Below are 18,925 nucleotides of genomic sequence, written 5' to 3' on the forward strand. Positions count from 1 at the left end.
GGACAAACTGCTCACAAAACTCTGGGAAATGTAACTTTCTTCATGCAAAAATTCTGGACCCACTGCTGGTCATCCCAGATCTGCATAATGAGGTGATCCCACCTGTCTCTGCTTGTGGCCCTGCTTCAGAAGCGCTTGTCTACGTAGGGGGCATCAGCAGCTGTACCGGGTGTCATAAGCAGCATTGGTCACTTTGAGTCTGTCAGTGTCATCCTCCTCTTTCATCATTAGCTCTGTCAGGTGCCTTCAGAGGTTCAGAGAATACTGTCGAAATGTCCACCAGCATCTCACGGAAACTCTGCCCATTTCCTTAAACAACAGTGAAAGTGCAAGTGAGGAAAGTTCTTCAAATGGCAACTCCTCCCTGTTGTTGGGAGTGCACAGACTAAAATGATGCCTTGGCAGGATGTGTTGGTGGGTTGTTCGAATGTCCTGTATCTCCCAGGGTTGGACAGCCAGTGTTTCTCATGCTGCACTATGAACAAAGGGCTAGAGCGGCCATGTTTCAGGAGGCACTAGGAAGTCTGGAATATGGTTGGTTGAACTCAGGCCTGTGTACTGCAATGTGCATGTTGGGTCCTGGGTTCAAATATTCCCAACCTACGGTCAGTGCAGGCATTCAGGTTCTTGGTTCTCAAACCCAAGATTTGCTGACTCGAGTTCCACTAATCCTGCGCTTACGTTGCAGTGTAGACATACCTGCTGAGGGAAAGGGGAAATGCTATTTATTTTTCCTGTTTAATGTTTTTAATTGAAATACAACTGCAGCTCATGTTTTGCTTATAGACAGGAAATGTATAACTGCAAAGAGATATATGGACCAATCACAAGTTAAACACTATGTCCTGCCAATCCAGAACTTGATAGTAAAGAGAAACAATGGCTACTAATAGCTGGAGTGAATTATTTTAGTTACTATTTTGAGATAATTTGAGTCAAAAAGCTATATTAATTTTTATCAGGTATTTAAAGCAAGTCTTTGGGGGAAAATACACGTTGCAACCTTACGTTAAAGGGGAGTGAAGAGGCTGTACTGAAAGTGGGAATGGGAATATCTATGCATTTCCATTAAAGTATATTGAACTGAAATTGTCTACCTATAGAACTAACTGTATCTACATTATTACACTGTGATGGGTTAAGGTTGAGAGTAGGGTCTAATACTGCTATTTAGGGAGGAAATGGCGCAACTGGAAAACTTTGAGAAGCCCCCTTCAGATCAGATCCACGCATCCTTTTCAGTCACATGGTACCAGTTTTGCTATAAAGGGTTTGAGTACATGGTCCTACATATGCACCTTCCCAAGATTGTCCTACTGAACAATTTATGCTTTGATTTTAGTGTGGTGGTTTAAAATGATTTGGATTTCATTGTCTTCCCTCCCTATTCCCAATCTGGTTACAAACTTGTATTCCATACTATGTATGGTAGATGACCTTTTCTCCCCGCCCCCCCCCCCCCCCCCCCCAAATGAAGTGTGTGTGTGTGTTGTTGAATGTACAATTGTTATAGGTGAGGATGGAATGGATGAGTTTGGTGATGTGTTCGGAGTGAATATCTGAGGGTTGTCCATTGTCTTGTAAATATGAGACAGACACCTATGCTGTCATTGTGAGGCATGTTGGCTTATAGGGAAGTGACATCCATGCTGGCATGGATGGTGTTCTGAGGGAGGTTGTTAATGTTCTGCAATCCCATTTGCTCAAATTGCAACACTGCGCTTGTCCAGCTTCTGTGATCTTGATCTCCCACAGCAATTACATTATTAAAAAACAATGCGGTTTGCAACTCAAAGGTCAGGCTTATGGAGGCACAAGATGTTCTTAGCAGCCAGCTTATTATTCATTCCCACTCAGCTATTTGTATGAATTTGAATCACCTTCATAAGAAAATATAAAATTCACTTTTTCCACATAGTAGCAATAGTAATAAAAAAAATTCTACCAAACAGCAATTGGAAGGAGAGAAATAGAGATCCCTTTACTTAAACTTTTAGAATGTTAAGTTACTTTGATTGAGTCTTCTCTAAGTATTTATAATGTGCGGATCACCATGGTATCAATTTCCTGGACTCAATGTACCAAACGAACATGAATCCTATTTTTCTGTGGTTAATGTCTGTTTATTTTGTGGAAGTAATTAAAACGTTCTCTGTGGATAAACACCCAAAAATGAACTGTAAATATCTTGTGAGCATGAGCTTTTATCTTGAGTCTGTCTTGTGTTTAGGGTTCACAGTTGCTATTTTTTCAATATAATCATTCTTGCTCTGGTCTTTCTCTGTGCCCATAGATTTCAGGTCGGAACTACTTGTTTGTTCTGACCTCAGTGAGCGCATACTTATCTTCCAAATTTTTCTGACTGAATCGGATAGAACAATCCTTACAGGTTTTCTGTCCAAACTTTTATTCTCAACACCAGTCTCAGTGTGGTCTGAGAGTACCTTGTGGTTGGGGTTCTTCGTTTGCAGTAGTATGGGGTTAAGTTAGAACTTATTGGTCTAGATAATACTTAGTCCTGCCATGACTGCAGGGAACAGGACTAGATGACATCTCAAGGTCCCTTCCAGTTATGATTCTATAAGCATGAATGGAGCACTGAAAGTACTTGGGGCCATCAAGGGTCCAGTACAGGTCACAAGGGCCATGAGCATCCCTAATTGTAGGGAGAGGCTTTGTATTTTACAAGCAGTTGATGCTCTGAGCAGAGGATCTAAGGCCCTATTTTTTTTACTTTCTGACATAGGTTTTAGTAATTGCCTATGACACAGTATCTAAAATCATGAGTAAAGGAACTTCTTACATGTAGTTTGAGATCTAGTGGGTCATACAGCTCTGGTCCCAACACTGGTTCCAGAGTTTATTGGACACCTTTAGGGCCTAATTCTCCTTGGATCTTTGGCCTCTGTTTCCCCTTGGGCCCGAGCCTACAGCTTACAAAGTCCAGGTCTTTTGTCCTTTTCTACCATGTAAAAAGGGATTTTCATGGAAGGGAAAAACAGTTTTGCCAGATTCTTTTTCATCCAAAAGAATTGGCAAAAAGCCAAAAATGTGCTGGTTTTCCTTCAGTTGTGAATTCTCATTTTCTCACCGTTCTAGTTAATACTTGTGTGTCACATCCCTACTGATGCTATTGCAAGGGATGGGGGCATGGATTCCAGGTGCTGAAGGTAATTTCTAACAGTCTGATCTACCAATCCAAAGCCCTATGCAAATTAGGAGGATGTTCTTTTGTTTTCAGTATGTTTCCCTTCAACTGCTGTGAGGAGGAGGCTCAGGGTAGAGTGGACCAGGAGGCATGCAGATTGCCTACAAGCTTTCTAAATCTTCATTTGTGTGTCTGCCTCATGGACAGATGAAAGCCAGGCTACTCAGCATGCAGATGGTACTGCAGGTTGGCCTACAGCTGAAAAATTATAAGGAGGTTTTTACTTGGCTGGCTAGAAACTTCTCCAGCCCTCTTGTGAATAGAAATGTTTTTTTTTTCTTTGAAAACAAAGCACAGTAACTTATTTAGCAGCACAAAATGTTGAGAACGTAAAAGTTTTTAATCCAGTTTTGTTTTTTGTACCAGCAAGGAGAATTTCTAAGTCTCTCACATCTGATGTGGGGCAGAGTGGCACCTTTTATTCCTTAAACTGCTCATGTTACAACAGCTTAATATTAAAATGGCAGAAAATCTTCTAAAACAAGCATCTTTGTGTATTAAACACAATATTAGTTTATTAAATTGTTTGTCATTAATGAATTTATAGTTAAATTTTAAGTGCCCTATATGGAAATAATTGTAAACTCATGTGTCTATATTTGTTACCATAGTGGGGGAATAATTTCTTTCTGTCTAAATTTGAACTCAATGAGAAAACATGTACTGTTACATGGACACTATTACCTTATGGCATGGCACTTTAAGAGTCCTTTTGCATTTTGTCTGTTTCTTTAAAGGGCTTCCTTATTGTCTCAGGCTCCCCTGGAAATGCAGTAAGGATTCCTATCACATCTCAGTTGCCATGGCAACAGCAGTCTTTCCCATAATGAGCTGCATCATCTGAACTGATGTCACAGCATCATGCAGCAGGTCACACAAGGCACCTCCTAGTATTGCATCCCACAGATGTGCCGTAAACATCAAAAGAGGATGGTTTGAACAGGAGATGGTAAGTACTAAATGTAGGCTTGTTTTTAATTGCACCACTGCTTTCCTGATTTTGTACAAGTCTCTTCTAAAATTAGAATGTGTGGGATTTGCCTCGTGAAAATGGGTTTTGAAGAAAGATGTTGCATGCCTAAATATCTTTTTCAGGCAGTTAGGCTAAGACAAAGGCCTACAGGAGGCTCAGCCAGCTAGAAATATTGATAATGATCCTTGCTGTATTTGTGTATGATATCCTGAGGACCACTACAGAATATATCTGAATTTCACATCTAAATTATTGTTATAACACTATGATTTTTCTCTGAAATAGAACATATAGCTGTTCGCAATTATAGTGTCACAAAGGTAGAATAATCCTTTCCCTCCTTCTTATATTGAAGGATTAATATTTTCTGTAGCACTCTTCTCTTAACTTATGAACTCTTCTGTGGTGTGCAGTGTGAATATTATTTAATTTCACTGGGTTTTCAATAATATGGTAGTACACAAAATGCTACACAATGCTGAATAAGCAATTGGCACTGTATTGCTTTGAAAAGTGGTTCTGTTCTATACTATGCAGTTGGTATTTTAAAAACAAAGCAATGAGACACCATTTTTTGAATTCTCTTATCCCTTGTTTTCAAGTATTTATTTTGAAAGCCCGAAAGCTTCCAGCTGTATCACTGAATTCTTTCCTTTCCGTCTCTTTTTGTTAATAAACCATAATATGTATTTAGTGGATCTAAGATATACTCTTTATTAGATGTAAAAACAAGTCTCTCTTCTCTGCTGCAATTGCAGTAAAAGATTTAGTAGCCAAAGTAGCCAAAGATTTAGGCTTTTCCGGTGTTGCTGATCTTTTCATTACATGAATAAAACAGAGTATGAAAAATTGTGATTGCTCCCTCTGCGGGTATGGGGAAAATATATATACATTTTAGGACACCATCAACTGAATTATAACACAATACCTGCAAAATTTAGAAACTCTTTATAATGTCTAATGGCTTCTATTTTATACCATGGTCTTGCTTCCGGCAGCCACGTTGATTTTACTTAACTTCCAAGTTAATCTGACTGGCTTGGATAGAACAATGTTAATTCTTTGTTTTTGTTTTTTTGAACGTTTAGATGATTAGAAGCAAAGAAAAGACCAGACCCATGTCAGTTTAATTGATCAATATAATATGTCCACTGGGAATTAGGGAGTGGTCTCTGGCTCTGCGTTGCTCAGCTTTAGTTTGTATTTCAAAAGTATAGCAGGAAGGAATAGGAACCACTAATCTTTTAGTGCTGTTCATCAGATATAAAGGACCAAAAAGCATTTAAATATGAAGCATAAAACCAGTACATGTAATCAGATCTGATTGCTTTTCATAAGGACAGGCATGATGGTCTCATCTGGCACTAGCTGAAATGGAGCTCCTAGATTTTAATTAGACAGTCTGCACTGCATCATATACACTGTTTCCAATGGGGTCTGAGCATATCTTTTGTGTTAAACTGCAGAACACAAAAAGGTAGATAATTATCATAGTGATATTGCTTTACTTACTGTGATTGTTAAAATGAATTGTGGTGGTTTTATGGTGTAAAAGGAGTAATCTCGAATCACTGGGTGTTCAATATGCACACTCAGAAGGTATGAGTTAGCAAGAGGAAGAGGGAGGATGTCTGGCTGGTGGCTGAATTATGGAAATTCTGGTGAATAATGCATTTTTGCTAACAACTTTTGGGGATCAATTCATGCCTTAACATCCATCATCAGCATGGATGTAATTAAAGGTTGGTAGAGAGAGAAAACATCTTAGGATTGGATGAAATACATGACATTATTAGTACGTTATAAGATGTATTCTTCAGACTTTGTATATAATGATTTGCACTGTCACTAGAATTTGTCAGGACTAGACTTTCCGATGAATGATAGAAAATAGTTTAGGGAGACCAAGTCCTGTGAAATTGTAAAGGAATGGATGATGTACAGTGCAAATGATTTTAGGATTTTTCTAATAATTTGAAAATTACATTTTTCAAAGCTTTTTTCTCTATCCCCCCCCCCCCCCCCCCCCCAACACACACACTGTTTGCTTTGGAAACACCCACTGACATACGATATTGTATGACAATGCTGGCTTCTTGGAACAACACAGCCAGTGCTGATCTCAGATCCAGCTGAATATCTTAATTAGTGAGGTTTTACTGTTTATTTAATGTATGCCCTAGAGGGTGTGGGAGGGCAGGGGTAGGTGTGTGTGTGTGTGTGTGTGTGAGAGAGAGAGAGAGATGAGGGAGGGGGCACCAGTTGGCGAGAGTGGTACTAAAAAAATAGAAATTTTCCTTCCCAACAATCTTGGCCTCTTTTGCTGTAGAAACTTAATAGAAATAACAACGCAATTCTGGTTGTTGTTAAGGTATAATGGCATGATCAGAACAATAAAGCCTGTTTCCAGCAGGGATCAAAAGCAGCAAACCTACAGGGTGCTTTCAATTTTGTTTCCATTGTATCCTTTTGTTCATAATTCCTGAAACAAATAATGTTTGTAATCAGACAGATTCTTAATAGAATCTGTTTAAGTGCCTGAATTTGGACTGTTCTGGAAATGAAAAATCCTGCCTATATCTGCACATAGAGTGGTGGTGGGGGGAGACTCTCCTGTATTAATGCTAGAGTTTTGTGTGCACGCTTGTACAGTGAGATGTGATGAGAAACGGAGATACCACCTAAAGCACTTGCAGATTTACTTACTACTTTATCTTGGTAAGAATGTTGTTATAGAACATTAATTTTAACAATTGCTATGCAACATGGAGCTGAGTGCAGGGGGTCAAACAAAATCTGGCTCCTCCCAACCCAGCAGTCATACAGTCTGACAGACCAACTCCAGCATCAATGCACACAAGATTGACACTAGTCAGATGTTTGGGTCAGCAAATTGTAATGCAATTATCATGCCTCACATGTAGAACAGACTTCCCCGCCCCCCACTGCAGAATCAACATGGAAGACACGTGTGCTCCAAAGCTCCCAGCCCTGGATTTTTTTTTTTATTTTATTTTTATTTTTGCAGAGGGCTGTCTTCTTCTGATTGGCCCAGGAGCCCATCCCTAGAGTGTAAACTAGAAAAGGAGGTTGGCAGTGAATTGGTCAAATGTTACGTTCAACAGCAGAACCCAAAGCTGAATCAAAATTGGTGGTCATTTCAAAAGTGCATAAGTATCTTATGAGCACAAGTTCTATTAAAGTCACTGAGATTTGTGCTCCTAAGTCACATAGGCACTTTTGAAAATCCCTCCCAATGTCTCTTTATTTATTCACCCCTAATATAAAATTAATTACTGAGCTATGTAAAAACTGACAGGCTTTGAGGCCTGAATTTTCTAGGTTCTGAGTGCCATTGACTTCATTGGGAGCTGCAGATGGTCAATAGTGTTGGTATTCAGGCCCCTGTATTTAAGAAAATCCTTGCTCAATATGAATTCATACAGGATTCATACTGGTAATCCACTGCTTCCCTTCTACAGTAGACACTGAATTGATATTACATTGTGCTGTATGCCTCGTGTTATACTGAGGTGAGTGTACACTAACGAGACATATTGATATTAGCCATTTATTTAGAATATCATGTTTCAGGATAAAATATATGTTTAATAATACATGGATGCAAAGCGGACTGTAAGGGTTCATCCTAAAACTAATTATCTCTGGGGATTTGAGGAAAATCTTTTAAGGGCAGAATTCTCCTCTCAGCTGAAGAGCAGAATAGGGAGGCTGAGGTCCAGTGAGGGGAGTTTCACCCTTATATGAAGGTCTATGTTCATACACTTTTAAATGGACATATTTAATGACAGAGACATTAGGATGCTTTCCCCTTTCCAGGAGAGCCAGTACAGGCAGCCACCTCCCTTATTAAACAGGCACACATGCTCTTAATCAAAAAAGAACAGGAGTACTTGTGGCACCTTAGAGACTAACAAATTTATTTGAGCATAAGCTTTTGTGGGCTACAGCTCATTTCATCGGATGCATAGAATGGAACATATAGTAAGAAGAGATATACATACAGAGAACATGAGAAGGTGGAAGTAGCCATACCAACTATAAGAGGCTAATTAAAATGAGCTACTATCAGCAGGAGAAAAAAACTTTTGTAGTGATAATCAAGATGGCCCATTTAGGCAGTTGACAAGAAGGTGTGAGGATACTTAACATGGGGGAATAGATTCAATACGTGTAATGACCCAGCCACTCCCAGTCTCTATTCAAACCCAAATTAATGGTATCTAGTTTGCATATTAATTCAAGCTCAGCAGTTTCTCGTTGGAGTCTGTTTTTGAAGCTTTTCTGTTGCAGAATTGCCACCTTTAAGTCTGTTACTGAGTGACCAGAGAAGTTAATGTATAGGGCAGAGGTGTGGGCTGGTCTTCAGCATTCCTGAAGGATGGCTAAATCTGCTGCATATCTAGAGAGACAGGCACTGAGAGAACACTTGGAATTTCTCTTCAGCTAGGGTCAGATCATTGCTTGTGTTAATTCATCAGCCCTTTTTTATAGGATTTTCAATTTTATTATATGTAATGAGTTAAATTCTCATTTAAAATAAAGGAGAGGGTATTTGTTTACCTATTTAACCAAATCTGTGTGTGTGTCTCTTGTAAATTTATTTAACTGGAATTGTATTCCTAATTTTGAAAATTGAATAAATAACATCCCTTCTGGTGTATTGGGCACACAGGAAGATGTCAGGTGCTGATAGAGCCTTGTCTATCTGGATAAAATTTTGGCTTGTTGCTAAAAAGCCTTAGGAAAAGCTGTGTATTGTGGGCATGGATTGCCATTAAGCCTCTGGGAAAAGGAAAGACTCTGATCGTGCAGAAACGGTACCTTTTTTCCTGCCCTGTATAATGATCTAACTACTGGGTTTGAAATTCTTTGACTCCTGGGAAGTTTGAATCCCAGCAAGGCTGACTCAGGCTCTTTATTCTTCTAGGTCAAAAAATTAAGTACTCTTCAGTTTACTATGTCTGGGGCTCTCAGACAAGACACTTGAAAGAATGAGCTTGCTCTGATCTGCATGGACACTGAAGTTCTCAAGGCACATGTCAGATAAAAGATTTGCCCTGACATCTTTGGCCAAATTTTCTTCTCCTTCTCCCACAATGTGTGGTCCATCTGCCACCCTACAAGTGGCTGCATTTCAGTGGCTGAGTGAATGAATATAGATGTGATGTTCTCGTAGAGATCTTGAGATTAAAGGTACTTTACATTTGTAAACTACTTTTTGCCAGTTCATGGAATAATCACAGCATCCCAAAAGTAATATGGGTCTTTAGAAAATTGAGGATTGAGGATGGGTCTTATGAATCTGACTCTGCTAATGTTTTAGGGCCTGTTCCTATAAAAATGCTACATGTCTCCTGGAATTGTGATGAGCACCTTCTGTTCAGGAGGCATTCAACACGCCCTATCCCACCCCCACCGCCAGGACTGGGCTCTGAAGTAGGGGTAAATGCTATAGAATGCAGCATAGTTTGAACTGTAGCACTTTCACTATTAATTTTTTTTAAACAGCCTCTTTTGTGAAGCAGATGCAGACACCGAAATGCCTGACTTTTTAAAAGCAAAGGTGCAGCAATTCAAACTATTGCCTCCTAGACACCAAGTATATTCAGCCTGTATTTAAAATAGCTACCATTTTAAAATGTCATGTTTTACTTGGACAAAGACATATTTCAGCTGGAGGAGCTGCAACCATCCTTTTAGAAATCGCTGTGTAATAGACTTCCCAGCCCCACAATGCAGAGTCCTGTGACAGCGGACACACTTTAGAAAGAGAGGCTCTATAGCATTAGTCTGTACTAATAGAAGTGTTAATGTTTTGTTGGGGAAGTGTCCAACCAAGAGCACAAGCCCAGGCTCCTCTAATCCTGCTTCCAGTTTATAACTATAAAAATTGTTTTAAGAGATGCCCTTTGCTGGTCAAGCTGTAAGCTGGACATTGTCGTAGTTTCAGGTGTAGGATGCAGACATGAAGTTTCGTGGGGAGCTGTCAGATGATATTGCTTGTTTACAAGCTTATTGTGTGGGTAAAATAAAGCAGGCCTGTAGCAAGCTATAAAGCAAATTGTTTGTTTCTCTTTCTCGTCCTTACCCTTGACCCTTTTTGTATTTCTCCCTTTGCTATGAGACATTATAGGATGGTCAGGGATGCAACCCCATGCTCTGGGTGTCCCTAGCCTCTGACTGCTAGAAGCCAGGAGTAGATGATAGAGGATGGATCGCTCAAAGTGATTGCCTGTTCTGTTCATTCCCTCTGAAGCACCTGGCACTGACCACTGTCGGAAGATAGGAGACTGGGCTAGATGGGTCATTGGTCTGACCTAGGATAGCCATTCTTCTGTTCTTAGGAGGAAATACCTCTCTAGCTGATGTCAGACAACCCTGTTGTCAAGTCTGAATCCTTAGCCTTAGACTGGACCCCCTATAGGGTCTACCTTGCACACTGCATCAGATTCATACTTCTTGTGCTCACCTTCAAGGCCCTGTACTGCTATTCCCTAGCCTACGTGTCAGGCTAGTCACGTAGGCTTCCTCTGTGTCCCTTCTGTTCTGCCAGGCTCAGTACCTCATTCTGCTGCTCCTGTGTTTGACTATTTGAAATGAAATCCCTGTCCTACTTCACTGAGCCACTATCCTCTCCTCATTTAAATCCCTCATAAAAACACACTTCTGTGAAGTCCACAAGAAGTGAGTTTACACAATAGTTCTGGGTGGGAATACTGGCGATGCTGGGGTTACTGCTATTTGTATTCCATTAGTATATAGACACAACAACTGAGGCTGAAATCTGGTGTGCTAGGTGCTGTATGTACACATAATAAGAGATGATCCCTGCTCTGAACAGATTATAGTCTAAACTGGCAAAATAAGAATTATTATGGTCCCAATTTCAGATATGGGGAACTGATACATGGTACAATAAGTAACTTGCCCAAGATCCAACAGGAAGTCTGTGGCAGAGCTGGGAAAGGCACTTCTGAATCCTAGTACAGTACTTAAACCATAAGACCAACTTTCATCTCCTCTTTCCTTCCTCTGCTCCCCAATCTGTATTTTCCAGTGTGTGCTTTCTTTGATAGCCTTCTGGAATGTAAACTCTTTGGGGCAGGTGTTGTGTTTAGTTTTGTGTTTTTATACAGGACCAAGCTCATTGTTTAAGTACTAAACAAATGATAATATGTCCCCCTTGTTGGCTGGAAGTGGCCATTTCATATATTTAATTTTGAAACACAAAGTAGATAAATAGTTTTGTAATAGGTTAGCAAGAAAACACACTAACAACTTTGATTTACTGTTTCATAATCAGTTATAAAGCACTTACCTTTTGATATCTGACAGTGATAATAGTGATAGAATATTCGCTGCCAGGAGAATTGAAAGGGTTGTAGGAGAGATGGCTAAAAAAAGTAGATTAAAAAACATTGTATATTGAAATGTTATAGTCATTAGAGAGGAAAAAATGATTAATATGTATTGCAAAGGGCAACCTTGGATGTTTAGAATTCATATTGAGAAAAGAAGTGTTGAGTTAGAAGACACGTTGCATCCATGTCTCTGCAGAAGACATCCTGAGATTTTGGACAGCCCCTGGAGATGGGCTGATCGAACCTCAATAACTAGAATTTCATCGAAGCAATGGATTATTAGATCAACGTTCCCATTTTCTTCTACTTCTGGAGTCAATACTGGTCAAGAGTAGATGTACCAGTTACTTTCATAATTAAAATAACCTGCTCTTCTTTTCTAAAATTTTTCAATCTGAGATTGCAAGACATACGTTAGAGACACTTCAATAGAAACATTGGCTAACAATGGTGGTAGTAATAAAATAGTGCTTGGATAAAATGTTTGACAAGAAGCAAAACAACTGAGATTCAGATTGGATTGACAAATTTATAATTTTATAATGTATTTACTGAGTAAGGTATTCATCGGGGAGGGTATCTTAAAAATTGGCGAGCTAAGGTAGTTATCCTTGCAGCTGCTCCTACCTACAATCTGAGCTACAATAAAATCTATTCTGTCTGCAAATGTCACCCATGAGAAGGTAAGGTCCTAATCACTTTTGCACATATTTTTTATCAACCAGCAAGTGTTTGTTACATTCTTCTTATACTAAGTCATGCTGACTGACTTTTAAAAATATAACCAGATTCTGCTAAAACAATAAATCACATTCATATTGCAACAGGAATAGAAATGCAGCTTCTGAGAAACTAGGCTATTACATAGCAGTTTTCAGCATGTCTGGTATACTGTTACCCAAGCAGTGACACAGCAGATATGAGAGAGATTGCCGTTGTAAAAGTCAGATTGGTTAAAATAATCATGGTACACTTTTGTACGTTCTTAATCTATTTACAGACTAGTTCTTTTCCAAAAATTCACTTTGTGTTTTGTTAGTGATTTTATGTCAAAGTCCTATCTGGCTTTTAGTTTATTTTTGCTAAATGTACAAGTTGTCAATTTTGAGAATGAACTGGAGCATTTCCAGTTTCTGCAGAGGCTCTGCCAATGAGGGTCAGACAGTGTTTCTGCAACTTCTATGAATGTCCATTCGTATTTGAAGATAAAAGGAAACAAGTTCGGTTCTCCAAATGCAAATGCATGTGTTAACAGTGAAATAGCTTCCCTGAGTGAACCTTTAAGTACCTTTTTCAGAGTAACAGCCTAGTCTGTATTCGCAAAAAGAAAAGGAGTACTTGTGGCACCTTAGAGACTAACCAATTTATTTGAGCATAAGCTTTCGTGAGCTACAGCTCACTTCATCGGATGCATACTGTGGAAAATACAGAAGATGGTTTTTATACACACAGACCATGAAAAAAATGGGTCTTTATCACTACAAAAGGTTTTCTCTCCCCCCACCCCACTCTCCTGCTGGTAATAGCTTATCTAAAGTGATCACTCACCTTACAATATGTGTATGATAATCAAGGTGGGCCATTTCCAGCACAAATCCAGGTTTTCTCCCCACCCCACCCCCCTAAACCCACTCTCCTGTTGGTAATAGCTTACCTTAAGGTGAGTGATCACTTTAGATAAGCTATTACCAACAGGAGAGTGGGTTTAGGGGGAGAGAAAACCTTTTGTAGTGATAAACACCCATTGTTTTTCATGGTCTGTGTGTATAAAAACATCTGCTGTATTTTCCACAGTATGCATCTGATGAAGTGAGCTGTAGCTCATGAAAGCTTATGCTCAAATAAATTGGTTAGTCTCTAAGGTGCCACAAGTACTCCTTTTCTTCTTTAAGTACCTTGTAAACCTTAGTTTCTGATTGCTAAGTCTAGGAAGCAGGTGATATTCAGTGTAACTTCAGAACTGTCCTAAATGATCTTCAATTTTATCCCATTGCTCCTTCCATATTAACTTCAATTTCATCCCTAGGTCCCACCTAGGGGATTTATTTCCCTTCTTTGTAACTTGGAAACCCTTTCTAGGAATGGCATGAAGTGTAGGCCTGTCCTCTGCAGGTCTCTCTTCTTCCTCCTTGAGGAAGATGGGAATTCTCTTTGCCAGAGTGCTAGGGGACTGAGCCTAGAGCATTTGTCATGAAAGCTGGGGAATGGGTGGGTCACAGAACAAGCTGAAACTAGATCAACCTGGAGCTCTACGCCTCCTACGTGTACCTCAGCATGTCTTTCTATTTTGACCGGGATGATGTGGCTCTAAAGAACTTTGCCAGGTATTTCCTGCACCAGTCCCACAAGGAGTGTGAGCATGCTGAAAAACTCATGAAGCTGCAGAACCAGAGGGGCGGTCGCATCTTTTTGCAGGACATCAAGAAACCAGATCGTGATGATTGGGAGAATGGGTTGACAGCAATGGAGTGTGCCTTGCACCTGGAAAAGAATGTGAACCAGTCACTCCTTGATCTGCACAAGCTGGCAACTGACAAGAATGACCCTCATTTGTGCGACTTCATTGAAACCCACTACTTGGGGCCCATCCTCCCCTACTGGAGATTTGGTAGAAGACACATTGCTAGCACCACAATGTTGAAATAGGAGAAGTAATAGGCAATTTAAGGCTACATGAAACTCCCTCCCCTACCACGACTTCCTGTTTGATGACAGAGAATTTGAACTTGGATTTGCCACAATCAGTTATTTGGGCCCTATCATATTAAGTGTTGTATAAATACACCGGTTTACACTACGGAGTTAAGTCAACGAAGCTGCTTTGTGTGGAACTCACTGTGGAAGTGTCTTCACTTAAATTTGACTCCCGCTGACGTAAGCGTCTCCCTACTCTGATTAAGTAACATCACCTCCCCGAGGGGTGTAGAGTCACAGGTGATGTAATTAGGTCGATGCAGTGTCTGTAGGCACTGTATTGCTTGCGTAGATTGTTACGGGCTGTCCCACAGTGCCCCAAACTGACAATAGAATCGATACAAGCACTTCTGATGAGGATGCGCAAGAAGCCAAGTGTGTGCACGCACATGACTTAATAACCGCGGTAGCTGTATGCTGAATGCTGATGTAAGTTAGGTCAGAATAATTTTGTAGTGTAGATGTGGTGTTTGTCAATTAAAGGAGTCTTCCATTGACCTAGTGCTGTTTACCTGGGGATTTAGGTCAGCTTAACTACTCTGCTCAGGTGCGTGGATTTTCCACACCCCTGACCAACATAGTTAAGCTGATGTAATTTTCTCGAGTAGGCCAGGCCTCAGTTACAATTAATGTCAGAGGCAGCTCTGTAGAGAAGTGTACTATGTTGGTGGTTCATGTGGCAGATTGTGGGTATTACAAGAGCCTGCATTCCAGAAATCATATAGTGCTACTGCCTTGTCCATTATAGAAAGTGTTCATAGAGCCACTTCAAAGGCGGGGGGAACCCAAAAGCTTCAGATTTGGGTACCTGAAGTTAGTACTTAAAATAAAGGTTTCCTTTGCCCCCAACACGGGTGTTGAGCAGCTGTGCCTCTCATTTGGTTCAATTGATTCCTTGCATATTATGAACCTGAAGCAGCCTGTGAACTGATTAAGGTTGTGTGCACAAAATTCTGGACTCTCCATGAAAGGTGGCCTCCCAGTTTGCATTAGTCTGAGCACCATGAGTTTATTGCTTCCACCAGCCCAACACCCACTAGTGGAATGATTAGGAGGTAGGGGTGCAAGACTTTCTGACACCCCTCCCAATTAGGGCACAAAATGGCTTCAAATTTTCCCCCAGTGGGGGTGGGGAGGAGGAAGCTTCTCCTACAACAGAGAAGTCTTCTCCTGCATCTTTTGCTTCACTGTTTCAGCACTCACTGAAAACCCTTGTATGTGCATGGTCTGTCCTGGTGGACACTGCACAGTGCATCTCTAGTGCTTCCTGTCTCTTCGGAAATGGTCAGGGAGAATAAAGTCCAACACTGGGTAGCACTCTTTTAGGAAAGCAGGAAGAGCACGGGCCAGCAGGGTAGGTGTGAATGTGTGTGGTATAGGTAGTTTATCATGGTTTTTAACATATGTTGCAGCCTACACACGCCTGGAATAGGTGAAACTTTCATATTAGTAAATATATACGTGATTGCATGTAAGACCAGTATATGAAATGTATGCTGCTTTTGTTGTATTCACATGTAAGCAGAGTCAGGATGAGCTCCACCCTGACATCTGGTGGTGAGGTGTGGCAAGTTGTGGAAAAGAACTTCAGGGGCTAATCTCATTTGCATAGGCACACCCACCCCACCAGCATGAGCCCATAGCTGCCCAAATGGTCACTTTGGCTGCTGTGGGATCCCCAGTGTCTCTGTTATTGGGGCAGGAAGAATAAATTGTTATTACCCTGACTATGGGAACTGTGCTTGGAACTGTACTGGGCCTCTTGTTATGATGGAGGGATTCACCATCAACTAAGTAGCACTCGCTAGGCAAGGGACATGGGTTCCAAAACTCTGTGAATAGAGAGGCTGGGGACAAATATTAATACTTGGTGGCATGGGCCTCTTGCTGAGGGCCTTACATGCTAATTGCACTTCCTCCTCTCTCCACTGTGGAATATCAGAGCTAATTTTGATTCTATTAGGAGTCTAGTTACTGGCTGCTGAGCTCACTTTGGGCTAATGGTGCACCAGCACTGAGGCTTCCCTACTACAAGCTGAATTCACCTAAGAGCTGAAATAACTGAGCGTTGTGTTAAGTAGTGGGGGAGCCTGAAGATATATTGTGGAGCAGTTTGCAAGGAGTGCTGGAGTGCCTTGTGGACAGGCTGGTGGAGCAGTTCATAGGATGGCGGGAGCTGCTTGTGGGACGCGGAGCGGAGCAGTTCATGGAGCAGTTTGTGGGATGGCAGGAGCTGCTTGTGGGCCGCTGAGCTGAGCGAAGCAGTTCGTGGGGTGGCTGGCGGAGCGGGGCGGAGTGAAGCAAAGGCTTATGGAGCTGTGGGGCGGTCAGCTTCAGATCATGTAAGGTGCCCCTTACCTCTCTCTCTCTCCACCCAGGTTGGGAGGTAAAGCTCTGCAGATAAACTTTCAAACTCTGGGGCTGCCCTGACCAGGGACAGAGACTTTTGGGCCACTGGACTTTTGGGTGATTTGGGGTTGCTGGACTCAAGAACCAAAGGGAAAGGGCATGCCCCAATTTGCTTGGGGTGCGTTTTTTGCTCATGGGTTGTGTTATGAATCCTGTTGGTGGTGTTTCCCCAACATAATGCCACATTGTTTCTCTCTGTTATTAAAAGGCTTTTGCTACACTCAGACTATGTGCTTGCGAGAGGGGAAGTATTGCCTCTTGGAGGCGCCCAGCAGGGGTGGTATATATTTGTCCCAGGTCACTGGGTTTGGGGCTCGAGCCGGTTTGCATTGTGTTATTGGAATGGATCCCCTAGATATTGAACCCGGCCCTTGTTGCTGCCAACTCTGACGGGCAGAAGGGTTACACGCATATAAGTTACATATAAGTTTGTTCCACAAAGAAGGATGCAGAAACGGAGCTTACAGCAGTGCAGATATGAAAAAGAAGAGCGCAGGGGAGCACTCAGGACCCAAACAACATGTGGGGAAGGAGAGAGAGAGAGTGCAGGAGTAGAGGGAATATGGTAATAGCAAGACGAATTAAAAAGGGAGATTGCAGAAGAGGGTGAGAAGTGTGGGAGGGGCAAGGGAAGAGGAAGAGTCTGGCTGTGGGACGTAACAGGCTGAGAGGGAATGAGGTAACAACTGACACAAACTGGCTACAAGTTAACTGTTGCTTTAAGGCTATGAGTGCTCCATCTTATGCCCACTTTTGTCAGTGTACCATGAATGTGACAAATTCCTCTCTGATCAAATAATCGCTATGGTACATTGTTTCTGATAATGCCAAGACTAAACCCAAGATGAAAGCTGCATGCTAACATGTGCGTAAGTCATCAAACAAACATCCCTTTATTGCAGGTACTGTTAGATATAGCACTTTCTCTTTTTTTTTTTTTGTTCCTTTTACATAGGTTCTAAAATGTAAGATGCAGCAAAACGTTCTTTTGGAATAATGCATAGAAAACGAATGAGCACCTACACAATAATGCTTTTGCAGCAAGCACCTTTTTCTTTTCTTTTCTTTTTTCTTTTAAAAATCCTTGGATTGCTGAGTATTTTGACTAACTGCTGTGAACATTTCCCCACTAATAACTGGACTGAGACCCTTCATTGTACATAAGTTAGCTTATGAGCCTTCATAAGGTAGTGATTTTAGATCACTGCCAAGCTGGACCAGATGGGAATGAGTGGTTTAGCAGTTAAAATCTACATATCTCATTAGTATGCCATTCAGCCATATAGTACTCTCTTGGCAATAAGCTTTCAATTAAAGATTAAGTCCTTAATACATGGATGTCTGTCAAGAACAACAATAGCAGCTCCATCACAGCTGTTAGTGTATCATCTCACCATATTCTTTGGAACTGAGATCCTTAGATGCCAGAGTCATTGGCAAAACAGATTGATGGGCATGTTAAATGGAGGATTATTGCCCCCAATGCAACTTTCACAGTCCATTGTGTTAAAAAGACGACTGAGGAAGCACACTAAATCCATCAACTATAAATACACTTTTTGGAGTGTGAGGTAATCACTTTTCTAAATAAAATAGATTGACTTTTTTCTCCCCAAAATGGCAGCTACAGTCCATATGACAGACTAAGTTCCCCTCTAAAAAGATATTTTTCAGTTACAGAAGTGCAAACAAATTTATTTTCTTCGTTCCCCAAAATATTTCAAAAACAATTTGTGTAATTTTAGAGTAGATTTGACTGAAGTCATGTGACTTGTTCAGCTACACAAGCAATTCATCTGGGTTGGAATCCTGATTCCTTTTGGCATTCAGTCCTTTGTTCTAATCATTTACTTGCATGTCTTCCATGTATTTGGGAAGATGTTTTGCGCCTCAGAGGTGGTACATAAACCCAATAGTGATGGTAAATCTTACACTACGGGTCAGAGTCCTGCTTAATCCAGATGCTAGGGAATCCTTCAGTTCAGGTGTCTTTCCAACCCTGTAATCTTGGGTACAAGATTTTTTTTTTTTTTTTTTTATGGACCCATGGAGTAAAGAGTTTGAGGAACAATTTGAAAACGCATTGATGCAACTTGTTTCTGACATTCTACCTCTTATTTTTAGGGGGGAAAAACAGGTTTTGGAATATTGTCATCAATGTCTTTCTGAATAAAAATCCTTTAATATTTTGTTTCAAATTTCTATCTGGCACTGTAAACTACCCTGCATATTTTAATCTGCTTATCTATGGCAGAT

General features: G+C 40.8%; 2 protein-coding genes across 2 annotated transcripts in view; both read left to right on the forward strand.

The window, feature by feature from the left end:
* The window catches only part of AKAP6 (A-kinase anchoring protein 6), a 413,166-nt gene that overhangs the window by 26,148 nt on the left and 368,093 nt on the right, over window positions 1-18,925 (forward strand). The window contains exon 2 of the mRNA XM_037900577.2: window positions 3,946-4,157. The gene's annotated coding sequence lies outside the window, so the exon portion shown is untranslated. The remainder of the gene's footprint in view (window positions 1-3,945; window positions 4,158-18,925) is intronic.
* Window positions 12,748-14,212, forward strand: LOC102938858 (ferritin heavy chain). The gene is made up of 2 exons (XM_007065293.1): window positions 12,748-12,864; window positions 13,802-14,212. The coding sequence occupies exons 1-2, from the start codon at window positions 12,748-12,750 to the stop codon at window positions 14,210-14,212; spliced, it is 528 nt and encodes a 175-aa protein (XP_007065355.1).

Source organism: Chelonia mydas, chromosome 6 (assembly GCF_015237465.2).
Source record: "Chelonia mydas isolate rCheMyd1 chromosome 6, rCheMyd1.pri.v2, whole genome shotgun sequence".
NCBI lineage: Eukaryota > Metazoa > Chordata > Testudines > Cheloniidae > Chelonia > Chelonia mydas.